Source organism: Anastrepha ludens, chromosome 6 (genome assembly GCF_028408465.1).
Source record: "Anastrepha ludens isolate Willacy chromosome 6, idAnaLude1.1, whole genome shotgun sequence".
Lineage (NCBI taxonomy): Eukaryota > Metazoa > Arthropoda > Insecta > Diptera > Tephritidae > Anastrepha > Anastrepha ludens.
Genome location: NC_071502.1, coordinates 29,633,285 through 29,660,533, shown reverse-complemented (window position 1 = coordinate 29,660,533; position 27,249 = coordinate 29,633,285). Strand labels below are relative to the sequence as shown.

The 27,249-nt window shown below is 40.0% G+C and overlaps 1 protein-coding gene across 1 annotated transcript in view; it reads left to right on the top strand.

Annotated features, from left to right (window-relative positions):
* The window catches only part of LOC128867000 (5-hydroxytryptamine receptor 2A-like), a 140,977-nt gene that overhangs the window by 101,065 nt on the left and 12,663 nt on the right, over nucleotides 1–27,249 (top strand). Inside the window, exon 5 of the mRNA XM_054108091.1 lies at nucleotides 7,774–8,752. Coding sequence (XP_053964066.1) covers nucleotides 7,774–8,712 — 939 coding nt within the window. The 3' untranslated portion in view covers nucleotides 8,713–8,752. The remainder of the gene's footprint in view (nucleotides 1–7,773; nucleotides 8,753–27,249) is intronic.

Here is a 27,249-nt window from a genome sequence, read left to right as displayed (position 1 = left end):
CCACCAAAATTGAGCATAAAGCGCCTATTCTTAACTTTCATAAATGTATAGTGAGAGAACTCACATACTTACCATAGTTAGAGGCACACACACCTGCACTAGCACGCGCACCTGCATATGAATGGTTTTGTATGAACGTAATAGGGCATTAACTGTAGTGAAAGAGGACGACTCGAATGCCAACAACTTCAGCATCGACTTTGGCAGCGTATAAGTTGGCACCAACTTTGGCCACGACTGTCACGCTCGTCAACTAGTTGAGGCAAACAAAATGGAAAGTAAGTTTTAATTTGGTCTAAAGCGCGGCGCACAAAATTGAACTTCAACTATAGCAATGTAAGGCACATAGTACTCGTATGCATAAGCACCAATTAGAGATGTTCACCCCGGGACACCGGACTTCCGAGATTTTGGTATTTTTTAAGTCCTGAAAATCCCGCGTTATATGCCTACAATTACAATACAAATAAGTAATAACAAATCCCGAAAATCCCGTGATTGTAGGCAAATAATTTGTAATTAGCAGAAAATTCACCTTTCATAGCAAAACTAGCGAGTTTAGCTTTAACTTTCCAACAGATATGAATGAAAAAATATTTGAGTTTCTGTCAATCACAAAATACGAGCAAATTCAACCTTCTTCCACACAGAACCATCCACCCGTTTAAGAGTGATCAACTGTCTATTCCTCTTCTAAATTCTGACAGCTTCCTGGAAGGCCTTCGACGACGCACCTCTGCATTGGCCAAGATGGGGGTTCCGGTGCTTCCCCACCCCCCCTACAGCCCAGACCTGTGCCCTCCGGACTTCTTCTTGTTCCCGCGCCTGAAAAGAAAGCTAAAGGGGAGGCGTTTCGACTCCATCTAGGCGATCCAAAAAACTGTGACAGCCGATTTGAATACGATTCCGGCGGATGAGTTTAAAAAATGTTTCCTGCAGTGGAAGAACCGCTACCAGCGGTGTATTGACGCTTAAGGGTCCTATTTTGAAGAATATTAGTTGTATAAGCCAAAAGGTTTAATACAACTGCTTAAAAAAAATAAGGCTCATTACTTTTCAATCAAACCCTCTATATTAACTTTGTCTTGAGTAATTTGGAGCGAGAAGCCCCGTCTAGCTAACTCATACGCCTTACAGTTACCCTCGATGTTACTATGGCCAGGCATCCAGAGTAGAATTGTAGAAAAAACCTTTGCGAGTATTCTTAATTATTCATAACGGGGTTGCTGCGGATTACCTCTTGAGCAGCCTTAGTTAGAGCAGCATTCACCCACTTCCAGGAATTCTTCGGGATTTTACTCTCGATGTCACTTTCATCGAGAACACCTTTAATGATGCGGTTCTTATTAGGTGTGATAATGTGGAGTTTTTTTGCCTGCGAAATCTCGCCCTCAGCTGGCCTTTGACGCTTTAAGGTTTCCGGACGTTAAGTTTGAAAACTGGATATTACTGCCTTCACCCAGTCAATTGTCTCATTTGGCGAAGTCGAGTGTACCCAGGTTAATAACCTGACGGCAGTGCGCCTCTCCTTATATCATGCTTCGGATTCGATAATCTGATAACGGCCCATTTCTGCACCTGAGAACTATTGTTATTATTGTCGGGGATAACAGTAACCCTAGCTGGATTACTAACCTGCGCTTCTCGTTGCAGTTGCTTGCTTGCCTTGGAAGCTGTACCCACCATATGACTAAGCTTGGCTTCTGTCATAGTGGGTGCTGAAGTGGAATTGGCCAGCGGTGCTCTTCCTTTCTAGGAGCTGAATGCTTCTACCGGCCCTACAGCGGAAGGTCTGAGCTCCTTCCAATATCTTTCTTTAGTTTCTTTACTAATTTGTTCATTGAACCCACGAGTATTGAAGTATAGAATGTCCGCCTACGCATAGCTCCAGATACGTAAGTAAGGCTGGCTATTACGGAGGGCCCCAGGTATCCGTAAGGTCCGTTTGGGACTTAGTTATTTTTGAAAAGGCTCTAAGTCGGACAGATCCTCGGCACGGGTCGCATTATACCTTGATCCAGCCCTTTTCTCCGGCCATGTTAAAGATGCTTCAATAATGCTGTATTAGTGAAGAGTAACAAATACCAATCAAAGCAAAATTAACTTAGCTAAATACCTCCAGTCAGCACGCCTAGCATAGTTCTACCATCTCTTCGGGTCAGTGATAGTATAAAACGAGTGCGACTGTAATCGTCTTGTATTGCACATTCCTGCAAGTGTAAAAGCTTTCCCATCTTGTCCTGAATTTTCTCATCATATTTTCGTCTAGTTCGTTGTTTAAAATTCGTGTTGACTTTGATATTTCGTTGACGAAATCCGTGGATGGAGAGACACCAGAGAAGTGTAGCTTATAATTCGCTTTCTACTTCCTCCCTGCCATGAAAAACAAGCGTGAACGTTATACTAAATGATGTAGTTGCTTTAATGGCTCCCTGACTATCCCTGTATGTAAGAGTTAACTTTAGAGTTGGTCCCGGTAGTAACACAAGCAAGGTCTGCTGCCTTTACAACTGCGAAAACCTCAGCTTAGGGAACGTTGCAGTGATCTGGAAACTTATACGACTTCTTTATGCCTAGCTCTGAATAAAAGTTAAATATAAAAGTTAAACGTATTGCGTTTGGCCCTTAAAGCCCTTACGCCATCCTTTCTTACGATAGAAATCTCGAACTTTTTTCCTTTCCTTTTAAAAACCGGAGCTACATAGTCTATATGGACTCTATTATTCCGGTTTATTCAGCTATGTCCATAGGTCCTAGCTGAGAGTTCCTTTACGGCTTTAAGTCTTCCTTCAGATTCCGCTACAAGGTTTTCTGCAAAAATGATCTATCGGTGGTAGTTGAAGTACGTATTTGAGGGCCGCCGTTGAAGTCGTTTTATAGCGCTTTCCTAATGCATAAAGCAGCTGGTTGCTGCACCTTTGCCATAGGCGCAATGTATGAAGATTTTGTTTTTGTTTTCTCCACAGTCCACCGCACTAGAGGTACCATAGAGCATTGCTTGTTCTGACGACCACATGCGTTGAGGACGTCATTGACCTTTTTCACCCTTTCCTACACATTTCCATTCCACAGCTTGCAGTCTAGTACTACCCCAAGGGTGATTATATTGGAGGTACTTTTTCCAATAGGGTTTTTTGACAGATTGCGCGGGACTACCGTCAAACGAAATACATATTTTTTTCAGTATTCATTGACATTTCATCATGGAAATACTAACGTCTCAGCAAAGTTTACAAATCGGGCAATTTTATTTCGAAAATCGACGCTCTGTAATATGTATTCATCGCGCGCTCAAGTTAACTTATGGCGCTTAGCGATGAGAAGCCCATTTTTATCTTAATGGTTACGTCTGAAAGAAAGATTGCTGTATTTGGGCTGGAGAGCAACCCGAAGCAATCCATTGTAAACAACCGTTTGGTGCGTGCGTGGTGCCTATGAGCTGGAGGAATTATCGGCCCATATTTCTTCAAAGATGAGACTGGCGCCTTAATAAACGACTTTTTGATACCGGAAATTGAAGTCCGTGATCTCCACAACATTTCGTTCGAAAAAGACGGCGCCACTTGGTATACAGCCCGCGAAACAATGGATTTACTGCACCGTCGTTTCGGTGAGCAATTTAGCTCTCGTCTCGAACCTTTGGATTAGCTACCAATCATATCATATCCTTTTCATATGTCATATCACACCTTTGGACTTTTAATTGTAGGGCTATGTAAAGTCTAAAGCCTTGTGGATAATTTGTCTTCGATTGAGTCATTGGACGCCAATATTACTAAAGTTATTCACGGGATACCGACCGAAGTCCTCCGGCGAGTCAAACAAAATTGGTGTTTACGGATGGCCGAATTACGACGCAGTTACGGCCAACATTTGAAAGGAATTATCTGTAAAAAATAAATGTTACGAATGTTCTACATAAAAGTAATAACGGTTACCTAATCAATTTGAATCCTCGTTATTTTATTTCAATTTAAACTCCTTCTTCTTCTCTTCTTAATTAGCGCGATAACCGCTTACGCGATTTTGGCTGAGTTTAACAAAGCGCGTCGATCGTATCCTTCTCGTGCTAACCGGTGCCAGTTGGACACACCAAGTGCAGACAAGCTCTTCCCCATCTGATCTTTGCAACGCAGAGAGGCCCTTTCTCTTCCCCTGCTACCACCAGCTGGTACCGCATCGAATACTTTGAGAGCCGGAGCGCTTGTATCCATTCGGACGACTTAAACCCAACGTAGCCGCTGGATCTTTATTCGCTGCACTATGTTTATGCCGTCGTAAAGCTCATACAGCTCATCGTTCCATCGACTACGATTTAAACTTCGATACATCTAAATTAATCACCCTTTACTTTGTATGTTGTTTGAGAGTCACTGCAGCGCCTTTAGTTTTATTAAGTATTAATACACTTTTTTCGCGTTAAGTTGTTGCAAGGAACTGAACTATTCTCGAGATTACGATAGCGAGATCCCGAAAATTCCGGGATCGTAAAAATAGTAAAAATTCACAACCCTCACAAGTCATACATTTGTAAGCCTTCCGTGAGCGAGTTTCTGTACTTCATAGGTACATTTTGTAGGCCAACAAATCGTACATTTTTAATTGGTATGTGAATGTTTTGAATAGTTAAGTCCTTGCGTGAATTTGTTAATGAGAAACTAATTTGAGAAAATTTCTAATTAGTGCATATTAGAGTGGGAAATATTACAAATGAGTGGCCAACAGTGGCTTTTGGTTGAGGTTTGATGGCAAATGGTTTGCTCATATGTGGATTGTTGCATGCATAGGTACCGTTTTATACTTTTGCAAAGGTAATTAAACCATATTGGAGCTTAAGAGAATCATTTCACTCAGTAATTGGTTTTGTTCTTGCTTTTTGTGCTTTTTCGTTTTTCTCAATAAATTTCACAAATGAAAATATGGCAATCCAAATTAAAAGTGTAACGCATAAAATAACTCAAAAACCTGAAATGTTTTTTTTTAAATTCATTTTTACTTCAAAATCGAATTAGAAATAAAGAAAATATTACAAATTACCGTTTTTTCAGCCATATCGCACTCTCCACTTCTTGAACACATCAGAGCCCCTAATGATTTATATAATAGTCTCATCCTCAACATAGCTCATCGAGCTCCTTTGCGGCGCATAGGGCCTAAGTAAAATTTTCTCACTCCTTTCTGTTCCCTGATTTTGCTTTTACTTGCTAACCGAGGCAGACCTAGGAGCTCAGGGCGCCGTTGCATTGAAAGTGAAATAAAAGCTGTGAACAAAAACCTCACGTGCCAGTTGTTCATAGCTTTTATTTCACTTTCAATGCAACGGCGCCGTGAGCTCCTAGGTTTGCCTCGGTTCCGCTGACCCAGTCTAGTGCTTGTCTGCCCATCAAATGCGCAGGATATACCTCAGGCTGTGGTTTACAAACACTTGCAGCTTTTCAACGGTTTCGGCGGATAGACACCAGTTTTCACAAGCTTAGAGCTGGACAGACTCAACATTTGAATCAAAGATTCGATTGTCTGCACGCTGATTTGTTTGGACAGCCACTAGCAAATGAGAGACTATCAAATGTGTTTCGTGCTTTCTGCGGCCTTGTGAAAATATCACTTTTGCATCCCCCATCTGCCGTGAATTGACTTCCAAGATATTGAAAGCCGCTCACTTTGTCAATGCTGTTCTCTCCAACATTGAAGAACGCGTCATTCGCATTTGTCGCCAAATATTTTGTTGCCCTTTACATTGACTTTGAGTCCAGTAGTGTTAGAGTGCCTTACAAGGTATCATAATATATAATTTTTATTTTTATTTTTATTTTTCTTGATCGGCACTTTAACCGCCTAAACGATTTTAGACCGAATTCAACAAAGAATGTCAGTCGTTTCTTTCATGCGGCGCACCGATGCCAATTAGACATACCAAGTAAAATCGGCCAGATCATTTATCGAGATTACACTATTGAGCAATCCATTTATTTCGGGTATATATTTAAGATTTTCTGAAAATCGATTAATTTGTAGGTTCGGGTATAAAAAGAAGTAGACTGAAAAAATGTTGAGACATTTTTTTTTAATTTTGAGATTTTTTCAATGTTAAAAATTTTGTTATGAAATTCTTTAAAGTGAAATATCTTCAGTTCTTTTTAACATTTTTATTTATTTTTTTTTTCAATTTTGTAGGATAAAATAAAGGCGCGTTCATTAAAAGTTGTGACACTAGACCAACAACAATGTTCTGTACGTTTGATTGTCAAAGCGAAGTATTGAGAAGCTAGAAAACAAATAATGAATTCGCCTTGTTTCATTCTGAGCTGACAGCCATATGGACGCGGCGAAAGAAAAAAAAATAGCTCAGCTGATTTACCAACCTTTAATGGACCGCCTTGAATAAAATATATGTATATACATCTTAAAAACATTTTTTCTCAAAAAATATTTATTTATTTGTTCAAAATTTTTGGAAACCCCATTTTTTTGCCACTATGAAAAATACACCCACTCAGATTTTTTTATTTTTTTTCATTAACAGCTGACATAATGACTCAGTGACTCAGTAATCCCTTAACGATTTACATAACTTTTCGAGTTATATTCAAATACGCACAGGAAATCAGTGAAAAATGCTGTGCATCTGCTTATGTAGCGACGCCTCGTTAAATTTACAAATGGGCGTAATAGACGAATACGAATGATAGTGCATCGCTAAACCAGTATTTAACACTAATTTTTATTGATTTTTATTTTTGATATATTTTTTCGAATAAATTTAAAAAAAATTGTTTTTTATGTCACTTATTCCACTTTAAAAATCTCCACAATCAAAGTTTTATCGTTGAAAAATCTCAAAATTATCACTCAGATAAAATGGGATTGGTCCAGAACGACGCGTGTAACTTATGTGAAGAAGAAAGGGTACGTTAGAACACCTCCTTTGCTCTAAGCAGAACTCATTACAACAGCCTGGGATCGGTATACTTTTCATCTCTGAAGGATATTGCTGACAAAAGCTTAAAGTATGTTTAACCCGACTGCAACAACACTGATAACACTACGGACCCTTGTAGTCTATGCGAGATCCATGCAGATCAGACAAATATACCTTTTTTCCTTGTTCACTCCACTCGGGAGCATAGGGCCTCGAGAAGACTCAGTCTTGCCTTGGTTTCGTTATTCTATTGTGCTTTCTGACAGGGTAGGAATGCCCACCTGTCCTTGGGCAACGCCTTCTTACTGCTTTGAGCGCCATCTGTGTTTCACATTTTTCTGGTTGAAGACTTCGCTAAAGTGGGGGGTCTGCACTATTACCGCGATTACCCGCTTCCTCGTGCTGGCGCGGTGATGCAATATGTAACTGTGTTTTTTTGTTATTTTGCTTGTTTTAGCAGCCACAATGCAAATAATGCGCTGACTTTCGGGCGGGAGTAAGAATTGGAAGGATAAGGAATGAAACTTTTTTTTATAGAAACTAGGAAAGTAGGTAAGTTAGGAAAGTAAGTAAGTTTGGAAAAGTGCGAGGACCGTGCTTTACGTGGAATTGGAACCCACAACCTCTGGGATGACAGGCTAGTGCACTTATGCTGCCAAATATGCCTAACCTAACCTAAATCTCAAAATCATTTCTAAAATATGTATCATACTTCAGTCACTTCGCAAGCTCACAGAAAATAAAAAAAAATTGTTTACTTATATTTCTTATCACTGCTTTCCATTACTGCTGAAAAACTTGCACATTTCATTATTACATTCCATTAATTCTCCTTTCTACGACTTTACTTACAGATTCCAACCACTTCGACTAGTCAAATATCGACTGTTTCCCACCTGGTAGCATTAGCTAATCAACAGCATGCAGCATCCAAATCATCGTCTACAGTGCAACAGCAACCAGATAAAGGCAGTAGCAATACAAATACAACGCAAACCGCCATAGCCTCAGATGTAACGATAACAACAACAATAGAAAACAATAAATTGCCTGCAGCAACAACAAAAGTATGCATAGTAGCGCCAAGCGACAGTAACGGCATAACCTCAACACCACCTGCGATAAATGGCAGCACAACAGCAGTGTCTGTTGCTAATGGTGCTGCCGAGGTGCTGGAAGATCCACAATTGCAGCAGCAATTGCAACAAGTGCAGCACCAAACTGACATGACAACAGCGGGTGGCGGGAAGACAGCACCACCGGCAGCATGTGCCTCTAATGCCACCACAATCACTTCCATATCGGCGCTGTCGCCGCAAACACCAACAATCGTCAACACCGCAGGCAGCGTTGGCGATGATGAACACCAGCACCCATTAGCGCCCACAGCGACGTCATTGGCGGCCGCATCCTCCTGCCAACTGCCGTCAACACCCAAGCTAAAGTATCAGCAACCATTATCCAGCATAGCAAATCCCGTGCACAAAGTGACGAAGCGCAAGGAGACACTAGAAGCGAAACGTGAACGGAAAGCGGCCAAAACATTGGCCATCATCACCGGTGCCTTTGTTATCTGTTGGCTGCCATTCTTCGTGATGGCGCTGCTATTGCCGCTATGCGAAACATGCGAGATTAACGATGGCATAGCGTCGGTATTCCTCTGGCTGGGGTATTTTAATTCAACGCTGAATCCGGTGATTTACACGATATTTAGTCCGGAATTTCGACAGGCGTTCAAGCGAATTCTCTTTGGAGGTCACCGTCCGGTGCACTATCGCAGTGGCAAGATTTAAAGTATAGGGGCCGTGGTAACGTCTGAAGGGTTAACATACAGTAAGTCAGTTAAATGTTTATGATTGATTCTTGGTTATTGTAAACTATCTAAGTTTAGTATTTATAAGAGAAGCATAACTTCATTGTCTGAATAAGCTAGAGCTGAAATCGAGTGATCACTTTCCAAAGGGAATTAAAGTAGTAACGTACGCGGACGGCATAGTGCTTATGGTTTCAGTAATATTTCCAGCCACAATCAGTGAGATTATGGAAGGAGCTCTTACTCAGCAATTGGGCCACGGACTGTGGTTTAAGTGTAAACCCGAGAAAAACTGAACTGATGATATTCACCAAGAAAACCAAGGTACCAAACTTTGATCCCCCAAAACTAAACGGCCTTAGTCTCACGCTAACCCAACAGTCAAAATACTTAGGTGTTATCCTAGACCCCAAACTCAGCTGGAAGTCCAACGTAGAGTGCAGGGTAAAGAAAGCGAGTATAGCACTTTGCACGTGTAAGAGAATGTTGGGTAAAAAACGGGGTCTCCAACCAAAACTATCCAATTGGTTCTACACAGCAATTGTAAGGCCAATACTAACTTATGCCGCACTGGTCTGGTGGCCTGCAATAGAAAAGAAATACAACAAAACTAAGCTGAACAAGATACAAAGAATAGCTTGTATCTTAACTACAGGAGCGCTTAGCACCAGTCCTTCTGAAGCGCTCATTGTTCTAACTCATCTGCTACCATTAGATTTACACATCAAAACAATCGCTACTTGCAGCGCGGTGACACTCAGAGACATAGGAAGCTGGACAACAAGGTCGTACGGACACAGTAAGATCCTCCTACAGGGACCCTCGCTGCCCAAAAACAGATCAGACTACACAGTCCCCGACCTTAACTTCAAGAAAGACTTTACGGTATGTTTTCCACCGAGAGCCGAATGGAGCAAAGGGAAGGTGATTGGAAGGTACGATATTCAAATCTGCTCTGACGGTTCTAAGATGAACTGTGATGTAGGAGCTGGGAGCTCCATTCGGAGTCACTCAACCTATCTCAGACAATTCGTCTTCCTGACTATGCCAGAGTGTTCCAGGCAGAACTTTTAGCGATCAGAGAACCATGCAAATCACTAAAACTCTACAAGGAAGTTGGTGCAAGAGTAGCTATCTTCTCAGACAGTCAAGCAGCTATAAAGGCCTTAGACTCCAACTCCATTTCATCCAAACTAGTCTTACAGTGTAGAGAGGAGCTGGAATTGCTTAGTTGTTAGTTTGAAATCACTCTGATATGGGTTCCCAGTCATAGGAACATGCGGGGTAATGAGATAGCGGAGGAGCTAGCAATAAAAGGTTCGACACTTGACTTAGCCGGGGTAGTGGCAGTCTCCACCCCACTGAATACAATAAAAGCATCCATTGGTTACTTTACAGACTAATGTAGCCTGAGACATCACCTAAGCAAAAAAACTCCGAACACATTCGGTAAATGTCCAGCACTAGGCAAACGGCCGTGGGTCTATATAAATTATGGAACAATAAACCCCAGAATGTGCTAACATTTTTAAAAAGCCTTCAAAAATAAAGGGTACCTTAGCATGTTTTGCACAATAGATATCTTTTGGTCGCAGTGCGCAGTAGCTTAACAATAGAAATATTAGTAATAACGCAGAAGCCAAATCTTTGCAGTTGAAGCAAAAAAGCTATGCAGCCTAGAAAAGTCACAGGCGTAGAAATTGAAAGCATGTCTCTCGCAATAATGTGACATGACGTATGCCAGCAGGCGAAAAGCAATCAGAGATAGAAGTTTTAATATTAGCGCCGACTTATATGAAATCAAGAATAGGATTAAGTCACTTCAACTTTTTACATAATTCGCAATATTTTCAAATTTATATTCGCAAATATTTCGCTAAAATATTCGCAAAATTTTCTTCATTAATTTTTTATAAAAATATAGTTCATTATACATCTCGAATGTGCAGGAAACATTTCCCTTATGGGCTCCTGGGCACAGGAATATTGAAGGAAATGAAATTGCCGATGGCTTGCCAGGAAGGCGTCGACAGAACTGGTTTCAGCTGGCCCCTTTTCAGACATCGGTGTCCCCTTCACCGTTGTTAAAGGGAAACTAAACAATTTCTTTCTAAAAAAGAGCAAGACAGATGGAGGTCTGTCTCATCGTGTGCTATTTCGAAAACCCTATGGCCCCAATACGATAGAAACAGAACGCTTGAGTTGATGGGAGTCCCCCGCCATTCAATTTCCGAACTCATTGCGGTGTTCACTGGTCAGTGGGTGAGCGGTACTCATGCGGTGAAGCTTGGAATTCCAAGGATTTTCTCAAGCGTTTTCAGAAGTAATAAGGTCAAACTAATGTGCCTATAGTCCTTTGAGAGTATCGGGTTGTTCTTACCCGCTTTCGGTATAAATACAGGGTTGCCAATATTCCGCGTTGGAAGCGTCAGTCCAAGCAAATTTTTACCATGGAACAGTACACGCCACGCAAGTGCTCCCAAATTGTTGAAATTTACATTCAACAAAAGAAGTCAATTGTGAAAACTCAACGTGCGTATAAAAGATTAAATAATCTGAAAAGTGCGCCTCCTAAGAACACCATTAAACGTTTGTACGAAAGGTTTTCGACTGGTGATGCTCTTTCTAATCCAAAGAGGCCGAATCAAAACCGAGCAAAGCGTCGCCAAGGACATCCCAAAATCGACGTTCTCAGCAGTTGGGCATTGCTCGGACCACTTTATAACGAATTATCCGCATTGATTTGCATTTATTCCCGTATAAGATTCAATTGACGCAAAGATTGTTGCCTGCGGACAAGCCTCATCGATTGGAATGGACCCAAAGCCTCAGACATCCTGTGTACATATATCGCTCTTACCCATGGTACCAAAAGATCGCTCATCTTTTGGAGTTTAATGCCCATTCTATTTTTTAGATTGTAATAAACTCTTCCGAGATGTGTGCTACGTTATCTCTTAAGGGATCGTGATCTGAGTAGTCTAAGCATCCTAGAAAATGCGTGGTGACTAGATCTTGTAGTGATTCTTCACAACTACCAGTCCAGTCTCCGTTAGTTTTTCGAATTTAATTGGGCGTGGTGGAATGTTTCGATAACAGTTTCCTGAGCCTAGCCGCTTCATTTGTACTTCCTTTACTGCCACAGAAGTCTTTCCATGATTCTCTCTTGGCCTTTAAAAGATTTATTGGAAAATTTCAGTGATTATATGGCATTAAAAAAAGGGTTTAACGCAAATCGATTGTAAATCATATGACGAATTTCCTTTAGGAAAACATTGTAATTTATTTTTAAATCACAACATTTTCGATTTGTTTGTTTTTGTGTAATTCATTTATATATTTGCTCCAACCTTCAATATAATTAAAAACCAATCCCTCACATATGACATAGCGTCCCCCCTATTCCAATAAATTTTAATGCGACTACCTGCCTACCTACGCTATAATAAAACTGCACATACATAGGTATATACATTACATCTGGGGAAAATATCAGAAATATCTGTTTTCCATAAAATAACAAAGCTGCAATGCTTACCTACTTTATCATTGAAATAATTGACAGAAAAATAAAATTTGTAAAAAATCGAGGTACAGAAAAATAGTAGCAAAAAGTAAAACTCATATTCCACATGTTGCTGGTAATAAAGAGGAAAATCTGTACTTGAACAGAGTCCCCAAGCGTAAAATTTCAGCAAATTTTTTTCAGGCAATGCAGAAAATTTACAAAATATATCAAGAAAAATGAGACATCAAACCAAAGCAGAGTGAAAAACATTAATTTTACACATACACACCAATACTTACATGCCTACATTCTTAAAATACAAACATGCACGCATGCCCTACACACATATATACATAGACGTAGTATACATCTGTATTTATACGACAGCTACTGCAACAAAGCACCGGAAGTGCATTAGAATTTAAAGAAGCAAAATGCAAACTAGCAATCACGGCAGCTCACATTCGCACATTATTCTATGTACACAAGTGCATATACAGCCATGGTCATATAAATAGAACATTTAGACTTTGAAAGCAAAGAGTTGAATATGTTTTTAAATAATTATTTTTTTGATTGGGAAAAAGCAACATAAAAAACAAAACTAGGATCTGTCAGACTCACGCACGGTAGAAGTGAAACTTCTAAGTTGGTTGTTCCATGCATGGGAGCCCCGGTTTAGATCTCTCTCCCCTCTCTCGTGTTAAATTCAGGTTTTCATTTTTTTTTTCTATATCACTCCACATAAATTTGTACTATTTATTTTTGTCCTTATTAGCTTCAAATTTGACACTTGGGTGCAGTGTTGCACTTGACGCTGACATTTCTTTGCACTTCCAATGGTATTTTTTGCCTACTTTTGGCGCGTTAATCAATTTGCTTTGATCACCGAAACGGTTGAAATGTCATTTTACAACCTTCTACTTCAACTATCGTCACTCGTTTGGCAAACGCACTCATTGTATCGCTTCGTCTCCTCCATACCTACCATCTATTTACTTCACAGCAGTTTCTTATTGCTTTCCCGCTTACACACATTCAATCGGCGCTTTATCTGATACTCACACACAGCACTCATTTGCACGGGCTATGGCTGTCTATAATACCCGTTGTCGATTGTCGATTGTCGGTTGCCTGCATGTCGCCAGTCTACTTCAATGCTTACTTGTGTGCTATATACATTTTAGTTCATATTATTTCGTGTCTCCGTGGCTCCCTCACATCGTTCAGCGCTTGCGATGCGAGAGAGCGACAGAGAGAGCGAATAGGCGAGAGTGGGAAGGAGCAGCTGCTCCTTGGCCCCGCCCATTTGACGGATTTCGGTAACGCTCCGAACTTACCGTTTCACTCGCCTATTTTCAATCTTCCTTGGGGCCCCCGACGCGCCTAAAGAAGTTTTACTTCAATAAAAAACTTATTTACTTCCATTTTAAAACAAAAAAAATGGTCAAAAAGATTTTCAGCTAATTTACGAAAACGTTGATAACTCACGAAACCTCCTAGACATATAAATAGCACATCCTAAAAAAAACCCAAATATATATAAGCAAAAATAGTAAACAAATTAGATTTTATTATTATTATTCCATACTCCTTTAGGAGCTAAAGGATTCAACAAATGTTTTCCAAATAGTTCTATTTCTAGACATAAATCTCAGTTCATTAAACTGTTTTGCAGTTTCATTGCGGGAAGTCCTTTGCCAAGTCATCACTGGTCTGCCTCTGCTTCTCGTTTCTTGCGAGTTCCAAGTCAAAGCGGCATGCGGTATTTCCTCATAAGGCTTTCGCAGAGTATGCCCTATCCATCCATATTTTCTTTTCTTTATTTCACTGTTGATGCTATTTTGGTGCGTACTTCTTCAGAGCTCCTCGTTTGTTATAACTCTTGGCCACCATATCTTAAGTATATTACGCAGACACCTATTTATAAACGATTGCAGCTTTGCGTTCGTTGCAGATGTCACAAGCCAAGTTCCCGATCCGTACAACAGCACAGACTTAACGCACGCGTTAAAAATTTTAACCTTTGTGCAAGTTTTGATGTTTTTGGTGCGCCACATATTTCGAAGCCTAGCGAATTCGTTACGTGCCTTATTTATTCGGTTGTAAATGTCACTTTTCGCACCACCGTCTATGGAGATAGTACTTCCCAAGTAACAAAAACTGTCAACGTCTGCAATGGTTTCATCACCAATTGTAAACAGCGCCGAATTGATAGCTTTAATACGCATAGATTCCGTCTTTTTAATATTAATTTTGAGTCCTGCTTTCGCGGACTCCTGCTGAAGCAAATTTAATTTCATCTGCATGTGTTGAATGCGAGAGTAAAACAGCGTCATCTGCATATTCCAGATCTTCGAGACTGGTGTTCATTCTCCAGGGAATTCCCCGGTTTACAGAGTCAAATATTTGAAAAATCCAGTCCACTACAACGATAAATAACAAAGGGGGCAAGACACACCCTTGTTGCACTCCAGTAGTGACACTTCACTGAGCTTTCCATTGTGAAGAACCCTACAATTCGCACCATTGTAGCTCTTTCTAATTAGATTTGTGATTTTCCTCGGTATACCTAACCTATTTAAGGCTTCCCATATGTATTCTCCTTTCACAGAGTCAAACGCCTTTTCATAATCCACGAATGTCATATATAGGGTGGTATTATATTCAATACATTGCTCAATTATCACTCGCATAGTGTTGATGCTATCAATGCAGGAACGATTTTTCCGGAATCCGGCTTGTTGCTTACGCAGCTTACTACTTATTGGCTCAACAATGCGGTCTAAAATGATTTTATTAAATATTTTGCCAACTGCCGGCAACTGCCGGGGTATAGACCCCTCCAGGTGTTACAATCCGACAAGTTCCCCTTTTTGGGCAATTTTACCAATATCGCTTCCTTCCATTCGGATGGTATTATCTGCGAGTTCCATATATCTCGAAAGCGGGGGTATAATATTTCAGCTGTGACATTCGCATCAGCTTTTAAGCACTCAGAATGGAATAACAAAACAAATCACATAGTTAAGTAATAATATTGTTTTACCAGATTAGTAGTTTGTATAGTACAAAATTGTTTTTTGATTACTTCTTCAACCCTTCGCTCCACGCTTTCTACAAGCTTGTGGCATCTTTCCTTTGGAATTGAGTACCAAGCCTCCTCAACTGCGGCCCACAAATCATCAAATTTTTTTAAATTTTTGTTAGCGATTTTGACTTTAACGTCATTCAACAAATTTTGTATTAGATTGAGATGAGGGCTCTGCGCCGGCCAATCCAGTACATTAATTTTTTTTTTGTTTTGTTGTTGTTGTAGCAGCATATACATTTCCCGTGCATGTATGCGGAATGCTACTAAAGTGACAGTCCTTGGCCGGATAAAAATCCGGGTCGTTCCGGTTACGTAGAACCGACTGTCATGGGAACGAATTATCTTGATATATTTGGAATTTTTCCCCTTTTGAGCCATTGCTTCACTGTCTTTACACTATGCTTTGTATCATTGTCCTGCATAAATGTCCAATTTAATGGCATAAACTCAAACACAGATGGCTCCATTTTATTCTGGAGTATATCCAGATACTGAAATCTAACCATTTTACCAACCACGCGAACAATCGGCCCAACACCATGTCGGGGAAAAAGCTCCCCAAACCGTGATGCTTCCGCCACCGTGTTTAATCGTCTTTGTGTGAACATAGGATTTAGAACTTGATTTTTTGGACAACGCACAATAGTTTTATAGTTATTTTAGTTTCGTCGGTCCAAAGTACGTTTTTCCAAAACTGAATAGATTTGTCTTTATGGGCTTTTGCAAAGGCAAGTCGGTATGTCTTTTTGACAGGAGTGGTTTTTTCTGTTTATGCGGCCAAAATGCTGGGCCTCGTTAAGTCGCCTGCGTACAACCTTTCTGGACACCTGTAGACCAGATTCTTGGTTTATTTCTACTTTGCTCTTGCGTATTTTAGCTCTATCCACATTTATATCAGTTATTCGCGACTTTGATTTTCTTTCCATTTTTTTGCTTAGATAGGATGAATCTTTTTTTACTAAATTAAGAGCATTATAAACCATTTTCCGAGAGCACATCATCATTTAAGCTATGGCGAACACGGTTGGCATCGCTTTTACAGCCCTTTTGAGGGCAATGTTGGGTACTCCATCCAGTCCTGGGGCTTTTTTGTCTATAATTGCGATCATTATTTCTGCATAGCTTTTTCCGTTTTGACTCATACGGTATACACATAAGAGCTCTTTTCTCCGGCGTGCAATGTTTTCCACGTCCGATTTTTAGTAATTACTGTAAAATTTTATTTAAGAAACAAAAAATTATACTAAAAATCGCTGAAACAAAATTAAAGTTTTGCTCTCCGCTGCTCAAGTTAAAATGTGCTATTTTTGTGTCCACTTCAAAACACCAAACAAAAAAAGAAACGCAAAAAATTCCATCGGAAAAAATGGTAAATTTCTCGCATAAATGTAAGCTTAATAACGGCAATTTGATCAAAACATCATGATTGCAAGCTTTATACAAAATTAAAACATAATTCTGCAAAATTTCAGCTAAACTTAGAATATTTTATCTGAAGTTTTAGAAACCTTTCCAGTATAAAGTTGTATTCCTTAATGAATTTGGAATAATAAAATACCGTTTTATGTGCCTAAAGTATCATCATCATCATCATGCATAGCACTTCAGCTCGGTGTGAGCCTTAAGTTAGGTTAAATGGCTGCCCTAGCTTAGGGCACACTTGGACAAATATTGAAAATTCGTCCGTTGTGATGCCTTACATGGGAGAGGAGAAAGGAGAAGGGAAGGAAGAAGGAGCCTTGGGATTAGAGGATGAGGACCATGCATTTTACGACGAGGCCGACGGTGGCTGATTTGCGTTCGTAGTTAGCCGCAACAAGCTACTGATAAACTTCACCAAATTTGTGATATTTATACCCGCTATATCCGCAAGCGTTGCGAAAAAATTAGAGCCCAGATGTCTAAATCTTTGCCAGACGAGAGCAGAGCAACTGAGAAGAAAGTGTTGAGATGATTCCACCTCGTCCTCCAGACAGCTTCTGCAGAACGGAGTTGAGGCAATCCCAAGTCTCACGGCATGAACACCTAACGGGCAATGGCCGATAAGGATGCCCAGTAAATTCGAGAGCTGGGGCTTTTTTAGCCTTAGGAGTTCCCTCGAGCGTGCCCGATCTACTCGTGGCCAGAGGGATCTCGCGACCTTGCACGTTTGCGCACTATCCCCGCGCTCGCTGAGTTGACTCGAGGCCCATCTTTCCAGGAGCAGACCACAGGTTCTTAAGGGAACCCCAATTCTCTCATTTCGCAACGAAACCATCTCCAAAGGTCCCGCTCTAGCCAGCTCATCAGCCCAGCAGTTTCCCTCTATACCGCTGTGACCGGGAACCCAAATGAGCCTGATGTCGAAGTATTCGGATGCAATCGAGAGAGAAGCCAGACATTCCCCGACCAACCTCGAACGCACTAACAACGAGCCCAAGGTCTTAATTGCCGCTTGGCTATCGGAGCAAATATTTACTTCCTTAACGGTAATTACCGAGGTAAGCAACCAGTCCACCGCTGCCTTAATTGCGGATACCTCCGCTTGGAAAACACTACAGTGCTCCGGAAGCCTAAATTTAAGTTTGATGGGAGGTTCCTTACAGAATACTCCCCCACCAACCCTTCCGTCTAATTTCGAGTCATCCGTGAACATGTTTGCCATGCCTTAGCTTCCTGCACAATTTTTCTCCATGCATCTCAGTCCATAGCCATACTCCGGTAACTGGTTGCTCCTATGCTTCTTAGATCGTCCTCAATGTCGTCTAACCATCTTTTCTGCAGTCATCCTCTTCACTTTTCACCGTACCTGCGTGCATCCAAAACTTTGCGAGGTATTCTTTCGTCAGGCATTCGACAAACGTGTCCTAGCCATCGGATGAGCTGCGATTTAACAAACCGCTTGACGTTTTCGTCTTGTAGGAATTCCTCTAGTTCGTTTTTATATCTAACGCAAAAGAGACCATTTTTGACCCAGAATTTGTCTCAGTATTCTTCTTTCCAATATGCTAAGTTGTGTAATTGTATCTGCTTTCGGTGTTCACATTTCACATCCATATGTTGCTACTGATCGAATCAGTGTTTTATATATATTTTGATTTTCATACCTCTACTCAAGAGTTTACTTTTTAACAGTTTAACGTGGGCAAAATGTGCTCTGTTGCAGTCTGCACACATTTTGGACAGCAATCGTTGACCCATTCGTTCTACTGAGGAACGGTCCGAGATACTTAATTTGATCCACGCTTGCAAATTTACTATCACAAATTGTAACGTCTGGCGCTTTTCTCAACGTCCTAATCCTTGCGAGATATTTCGTTTTACTTTCATTGATCTCTAATCCAAACAATTTCGCTTTTATTTGGAGTGCTTGCAATACTTCTTTTGGAGCGTTCACACTTCTCGCGAGAACGACCAGTTCATCAGCAAAGCCACATATTCCAGAAGTTTTTGTGAATAAAGTCTCTGATAGATTAACATCTTTAATTGCATTGTCTAGGAACAGATTGGGCATAAACGTCTCCCTGCTTTACTCCTGTTTCAGCTCTGAGTAGGACAGGCGATTTGCGTTGTAAATAAGAGCACTTTGGAATAGGTCTCAGCGATATTTAGACTTACTAGCGAAACCAATTTTTTGGGTATTTCTTGCATGCGAAACCTGTATTAAATTTTGCCTCTTTCAATACTATCGAACGCTTTCAGAAAATCTATAAAGAGGGCAGGCAGGTTGATTTTATACTCACGAAACTGTTCGAAAATTTGGCAAACTACAAAGCTTTAATAGGTCGTCGACCTTCCACTCCTAAAACCGAAGTCTAAGAAATCGAGCTGTCTAAACAAAAATTGTTTGGTGACGGCTCTTGTTTTTTTTTTCTTATAAAAAGTACAATGCATAGACACTGCAGCTGATACTTTCTACATTTTTTTGTCAACGGTCTTACGCATTTTCTTCCAAGCTAAATTCATTCTTATATGGAATAAAGTGCAAAAAGTCGTCAGCAAAATTAGTATTAAGAATCCAAACGGTTTTTAGCCAATTAAAATTTTCCTTTAGATATTTTATAAAAAATTCATAGGCCATACTGCTGCATACCCAAAAAGAATTAGACTAAAAAGTTGAAAATTTATATGTAAATTTGTTGATTTTTTCTAAATTTTGTATTAAGTTTAAAAGTTAACAGTATTTAAGAGAACAGATACCTGTAAACGGCCATATTTTCCCTGATTTTCATTAAAATTACTTCAAATGAAGAAGTCAATAAATTTTTTTCAAAATTGGCATACAGTTTATTTATACATTAGAATAATATAAATTTTTATTTTTATTTTAATCATTTAAAATGGCGGATGTACACTCATTTCTTCCAGGAAGGTCGCAGCGGGGCTTCTCAATCGGCGGGCATTGTAGAACCGGCGTCAGTGACCTGAATACAAAAACCCAAAATTTTTTTTTGTTTATTAATGTCATAATTGTTATATGAATTAAAATAAAAGATGAAAAAAAAATCGCGAAATAAAACGCTTAAAAAAATGAATTTTGGGGCGAATTTTCCTACTATTTTCGCTTCCAAAAAATTATCTGTCTCCTTAAAACAAAAAGAAAGAGAAAAATTTGTCAATACCAAAAAAAAAACCAACATGCGCTCAGTTATGCGCGCCACTGTACATATGCATGTCCGTACATACATATATATGCCATATATAAAATCTTATAAAATACATGCGTACACAAATACCCACAACTAACTAGAAACAAGATATTTTGCTGGCATTCTAACATACGTGCATTTGTAGATACATAGCAGAGTCGGCGTTGCGTATACGCAACATTTTAGTATAACGTCAGCTAGCATTTGCAAAATCAAATGACATACAATTGAGAACAAAATACATACATATACATGTACGAAAGAGCGAATAAGAAGCAAACCAAAAGCCAGTGCTTAGCAGAAAATTATACGAAATTGTTGTTGCACAAAATCACTGAAGCAAAATTGATTGCATTTGCGTATTGTCAATATAGACTATTTGTGCAATTCTTTTCCGTGTCCTTTTCGTCAAAAACCATTTCATACACTAGCAATTGCGGAAGTTTTTTTTTTTTAAATAGAAAGTACATCACTTGGGAAGGAATACGGAAGATTTATATTGCCTTGAGAAGTGTTGACTCTTGTTGTCTGATTGTGTGGCTCAAAGCCTACCCCCACCATAATCTGGCTTAGAATTGGCCAGAGTGAGGCTCAGCAAATAAAAAAGGAGCATTTAAAGGGAAAATACTTACCGAAATATATTTGTTGTGTGCATTTTGTGAATGCAATACTATTAAACGCACTTAGCTATGAGATGTGAAGAATGTGATCAAATTTAAGTAATAAGCAAAATTCATACATTCTATATTATTTAAAAAAACATTTGAAACAAAGGGGTCGTTATTTTGCTGTCGCAAAGAGACAAGCTTAGGCTAGGCTGCAAGTATTTTATAATTGTATATGTTTTACCAAAAAACCATTTCACTTCTGGGCCTTTTTTGAAGTGAAACTTCTTAGGCGTCGACGGACGAGTGAGAATGGAGAGTAAAATTTCAAGGCCATGCAACGTTTTGGGCATTTTCGTTCCGAGAGAGAGAAAAACGATATAACGTATAGGAAAAGGAGAGGGAGCTATACTTTATGTATATCTTAGATACACTTTAGGCTATTTTTCCTTAGTTTTTCCTTGTGGTTGCTAATTTCTAAGTGAGAAATAACACTGCCTACTTTTTGGCGCTTGTTTGTTGGTGCAAACTTGTAGGAAATCTATTTTTGGTGCTTACTTTTTGGCGTTATATTTCCTTGGTGTCTACTGTTCGGGGAGTTTTTTGGTCCCAATTTTTTTGACGCTTATTTCCGTTTCCTGGCTAGTGCTTGTGCGTACTATAAAGTGCTATCCATTCCGGCGTCGGATTTATTGGTATTGCCTTGCGGTAATTTGTGCCGTTGCTGCCTTCCTGAAATCGCTGCGTTTGTGCAGGTGATAAACGGTCGGAGTAGTGCGCGTTGTTGCTTCGGCTTGTGTCCGGCGTTTACCTACACCGGTCGATCCTTCTCCGTTTTTTGTAAATTTTGTCTATTTATATTCTCTGCAAATGTTGTGAATTTATTGAGATATATATTCTTTCTCTCTCTCTCTCTCTCTCATTCTCTATCGGGTCTCTCCCTCTTTCTTTGTCTGTCTTAAAAGTTTGACTTCTGTTATGTGTACTACGATACATGCACTTTTTTTCTTCTTTGTTCACGCCGCTCGGGAGCATAGGGCATCGACGAGACTCTTTCATTATATACGGTTTTGGGCTGTTGATTTTGCGCCATCCCATGTGATGTCGGCATCTGCTAGCTCGCGTAGCAGCGGCCTTCTTTAAGTATTTTTTGGCCGACCACGACCCCTGCTCCCTTGCGGGTTCCGGGCCAGTGCCCTTCTCGTGATACTATCTGGTGGTTTTCTAAGCTTTGAACTATGCATCACTACTTTCTGCATTTGATTTTCCATAGGATGAGTTCCTCATTTGTTGGTCTGTACGACGCGCCGTTGCTGATGGTGTGCACCCAGAATATTCTACATATGATTCGGACACATTTATTGACGAAAGATTGTAGCCTCTGTGTGATGATGTTAGAGACCAGACATGTTTTACTTCCACACAACAATACAGACTTCACAAAGGAGCAGTTTTAAGCACCGAGCGGTTTCCGAGCTCGCCTATACTGTATGCATTCGCCCAAATACCGCCCTTCTGAGACATTTGTTTATCATCCACATAGGTAAGAAGAAAAGTAGACATCAAGAGAGAGTTTTTTTATAAACAACAAAGGAAGAGTCTAAGTTCAAACAAAAATTAATTTTATATACTCGTCAAAAATTCTATCTTCAGCGCACCGCATTTGTTGTTGGTTTTTTTTTTCATAACACAGAAATTCATTGATCAGGTAGGTTAGGTCAAATGCAATGCATAAGTTGAAGTTTTCTCGATAGTAACTCGAATCTAAAGTTAAAAAAAACCCAAAATATCTGTATATGTGTAGGAGAGCGTAAGCTTCCTTAACTATAAAACCGGCTCAAAATCGTAAATCGGGGCAAAGAGAGTGAAGTTGTAATTTTTCTAATCCTTGAAATACCGAAAGTCCGATTTAATAGCACGAAATAATGATTTTGGTGGTATGTGGAAAATTTGAAACATTCCACTGAAACCTGCGGCTCGCGAGCCACATGCGGCTCTTCGGCATCGATGCCTAACTCTCAGCCACCCACAGACTGTAAAGAATTCGTAAACCAAATGGAGACTCAGGGTTCCGATCTTCTTCTTCGCAATAAAGAGCATTGGCTTTCCAAAGATAAGGCGTGAAAACCTTTCAAACATTCCTAAATGAAAAAGGCATTAATCCACCTGAATTATTGGTATGGGAATAAGTTTCCGCCTTCGTAAGAGAGGTGTCGCTGCTGATACTATTTTTGTGTTCGCTCTAGTAACATACCGGCGATTTGAAGGTGTATATGTGGGGTATCGATCGCAGTAGTTGACATTCGTTTGAAGCGTAAAGGTCCTTTTTTATCTGATGTCAAAAATGTCTCCGTTCGTCCCGAAAAAACAGCGTTTGCGGGAAATCATGCTTCACTATTACCTTTGAAAGAAAAGTGCAGCTGAAACGTGTCGTATATTGAGCAATATTTACGGTAGTCATGCTCCATTAAATACCACTTGTAAAGAGTAGTTTCGACGCTTCCGAAGTGGCAAGTCCGACGTGAGTAATAAAGATCGCGAAAAAATTCGAAGATACTTAACTACAACAATTATTGGATGAAGGCACATGCCTTGATGATATAACTAAAGAGTTAGATGTTGACAGATCAACCGTCGGTAAACGTTTGCACGCGGTGTGAATGGTCCAGAAAGCAGGTAACTGGGTGCCACATCAATTGAAGGAGGCACTCGAGGAGATATCGAGAGATATTTGGTGACGTGTGAGATGCTTTTTCAACGACAGAAAAGAAAAGGTTTCCTGCATCGCATCGTCACTGGCGATGAAAAGTGGATGTATTATGTTAACCCTAAGCGTCGAAAATTTTGGAGCCTGCCAGGTGAACCAGGTCCATCGACAGCGAAAAAAAATACTCATGCTTCAAAGTTTATGTTGTGCATCTGGTGGGATCGGAAGGGGGTAATCTATTATGAACTCCTTAAACTATCTAAAACCGATGGAACTGATGGCCTTCTAGCAGTGCAAAAGTGTCTTTGGGAAAATTTGGGGTCTTTCACCTAGCAAGATCCTAAGCACCTTATCGAGACTACAACGCACTGTGGTCATCTGTTGCACCAGAGCTTTTCCGAATACTTCAGACCCGGCATTAAATGCTCTGGTTGGTCTACCACCACTCGAGTGCACTCTATGCTTTCATCCAAGGCCATTTGCAAGCTGAAACACAATGGGAACTGGTATGGCCCCTGTCCGGCATTGGACAACAAAGTAGGCATGGACTTCGGTCGAACGATTCTCTCCATGCTTCTTGACTCTAGGTTATCAAGAGTCGTACTTGAAAAGAGATACAGTGTGGTGTTGCCAGAGGCTCAAATGTGGTCAAACTCTAAAAATGAGCCCGGAAAATACTTTTTTCGCATTTTCATGGATGGCTCCAGGACCGAGCACAGTTTCGGCTCTGAGGTCTATGTGGAATCCAGCGGGACAAAACTGCATTTTGCTCTTAGAATGCATGCATCTGTGCTTCAAGCGGAGGTGTATGCTGTTCAAGAAGAAATGAACTTTGTTGTGAAAAACAGATGGAGAGGCAGATCTATATGTATCTGCAGCGACAGCCAAGCTGCGCTCTTGGCCGTAGACAGCCCCTCAACCACTTTAAGAGTAGTCGAGTCCTATAATTCCAGGCTGACCTATGTCGGTAGACATAATAGCCTGATGCTAACATAGGTCCCGGGATACATGGGTATCGTGGGTAACGAGTCCTCTGACTCCTTAGCTAGGATGGGCTCCGGGCCAAAGAAGTTGGCCTCAGTGGCCGTTCTGCCACTCGATTCTGCAGTCATTAAAGCCACGGTTAGCAAACGGGTTACTCTGACCCACTCGCGAGCTTGGCAGGCTGAGAGAGACTGCACATGGACAAAACTGATGCTACCTTCCATATCCGATCGACTGTCGCAGTTTCTAGTGTCACTAAGCAGAAGGGACTGTACGCAGCTGGTTGGACTATGAGCAAAGCACATAGAAAAGGAGGGCATCTCAGACAGTCCACTCTGTCCAGCATGTGGAGAGAAGAATGAGACGGCGGGCCACTTTCTGTGCGTCTGCCCCGCCTTCGCTCGAATCAGATTTAAGGTCTTTGGCACTGATGTGTTAAGAAACGACCACCTTGGCTCCTTGTCACCACAAGATCTACTCAGATTTCTTTGGAGATCGGGTAGATTTAAAGAAAATTAAAGGCCAACTCGAGTGCAGTACAATGGACTTAATTTTGTCTGACTGCTGTACTTCCTAGTCTGTCTCGACAAAGGAAAAAAGTGGCATTATTAGATATTTACTTGTTATTTAAGTAAAAAATTAAAAGAAAGAACACTAACTTGAACTTCAAGCTTCTTAAATATGCCCTAAGATCTCTAAAAGTTTCTGTCCTATATCCCTCTTTAGCTCCTGCTTGTTATTATTTGGATTTAAGTCACTTGAGTGCAGAAGCTCGATTCCATCGCTTTCTTATGGCGAGAACTTTACAAAGCTCTTACGCTTTTTACGTCAAAATATTCAAAACGAATTATGAGCCCAATGAACGTATTATTCGGGCTCTGCGCTAATTTAATGGGATCCAGAATCCTGTATCGTTAGATGTTAAATAAATAAATAAACTCACAATAGTTCACATCTGTGGTTCCCTACATTTTGCTACATAATTGAATAACATTGTATGATTTGACATTTTTTTAAAGCTAACTTCAAAGCTATATGGAGGTTTTTAATTATGTTATAAAGGGTATAACAAAAAGTTGCATAGATTTTTATATACATAGTTTCATAAGAGAAGCAGAAAAAAATAATAATATTCTCAAACTCATCCGTCAAATCATAATTATATTATGATTTATATACACGCAAATAACTCGGTTTCTCTTTTTTCCAAATTTTAACCACTCAATCAAGGCGTACACACTTTTTTCAAAGTTACCTCTTTTTTGTTACCACTGGGCAGGAATACGTCTTCATTGACAACAGCCAAAAACGACTTTGACAAGCGCCAAATGGTAATCAATCAACCAATTTGCATGTTGCCAAACAGGCGCGCAAATGCCTAATGTTTTGCCAAAGAAATGCCTGGGGTGCAGTTTTCGTAGCTTCCGGTTCTAAGTTGCCAAGTGGAGCGGAAACTAAAGTTTACTTAGCTCTTTCACTGCCATTAGACGCGTAAATTGGAAGAAAAACTTGCGCTTGCATACAATAATTGTATTAAGCTGGAAAAAGGGTACGCGTGCAAAGAGAAAGAGAGAAGTTATTCGGAAGCAGAATTCTGGAGAAAGTAATTGTTAAGCGTCAACTACCGAAGGGGACAAATACATTGCAATAATTATTGCTGCTGCAACTAAATGACAAGATTTATAACTCAGAAGGAGTTAGAAGTTATAGTGCTGATGAATGGACTTGGGGAAACCAACTTTCGCTAAGGAAAAGAACGCAACAAGAGCACATCGAAAGAGCTTTTTAAAGAGTTGACCGAACTATTTGCCATGATGTGACTACAGACTTTTTGACTTTTGTTCGACTAAATATAAAATGTCGGCAGTGCATAAGTATTATGCTATATGCTATAAATTACTCGCAAAAACGGTCAACAAGAGACTTATTAGTTACGCCGAAAAAGTTTTACCGGTGTGCGGTTTCAGAGCTGGAAGGTCGACGACAGACCAAATATTCTCCCTGAAGCAGTCAATGGAAAAGTGCTATGGGCACAAAAACAACTTCCACATGTTGTTCATAGACTTTATCGAATCGAGAGTATTGGTACAAGACAGACTATCTGAAGACTTTACAATACACACCGGAGCAAGACGAGGCGACACGCTTTCCTCAACCATTTGTAATATTTTACTATGCTTCGCAATATATGAAGCAACTAATGCAAAAAGAACTGGACCTATACTAAACAGAAAAACAAAAATATAAATACGCGTACGCGGACGATATTCCGATAATCAGCAAAAACATTAGTGCACTATCAAATAGTTTTTGTGATATAGAAAAGGCAACCTATAAAATGGGATTGAGAATTAACGAAGAAAAAACAAAATATCTGTTGATGTACAGAAAAAACGAGATGATACCTGACACAATCCAAATCGGGACACATGAATTTGAAGCGGTGAAAACTTTCCTGCATTTGGAGTTTAAACTTTAAACTAAGCAACGACAACGCAATGAAATCACAATCGAGAGTACAAGCAGATCAAAAAGTTTCCGGAACAACCGCCAGATGACCCTCTAAGTCAACCAATTTGAGTTCTGTCTTCTTTTCTTGCCCCATCCGTGATTAACATTCCTATAAAAATTGTATCGCCATTGATTTTTTCGAATTTTTACAGTTTTAAAAATGAATTTGAACAACAACGAGTTAATATTAAATTCTGCATTAAGAATGTTTTCAAACTTTAGAAATCTTGGTAAACTATTTCGGCAATGATACCCTAAAGATAGCAGCCGTTTACGAGTGGCATGAACGCTTCAGAAGAGATCGTGAGGCCATCGAGGATGACGAACTTAGTGGCAGGACGCCGATATCTAAAACTGATGATAACATCACTAAAGTGAAAGAAAAGTTGATCAATAACCCCAAATTAACCATCAGTTCTATGAGGCAGAGGACTTGAACATTGCTTGTGGATCCACTCAGGACATTGCAGTTAATAATTT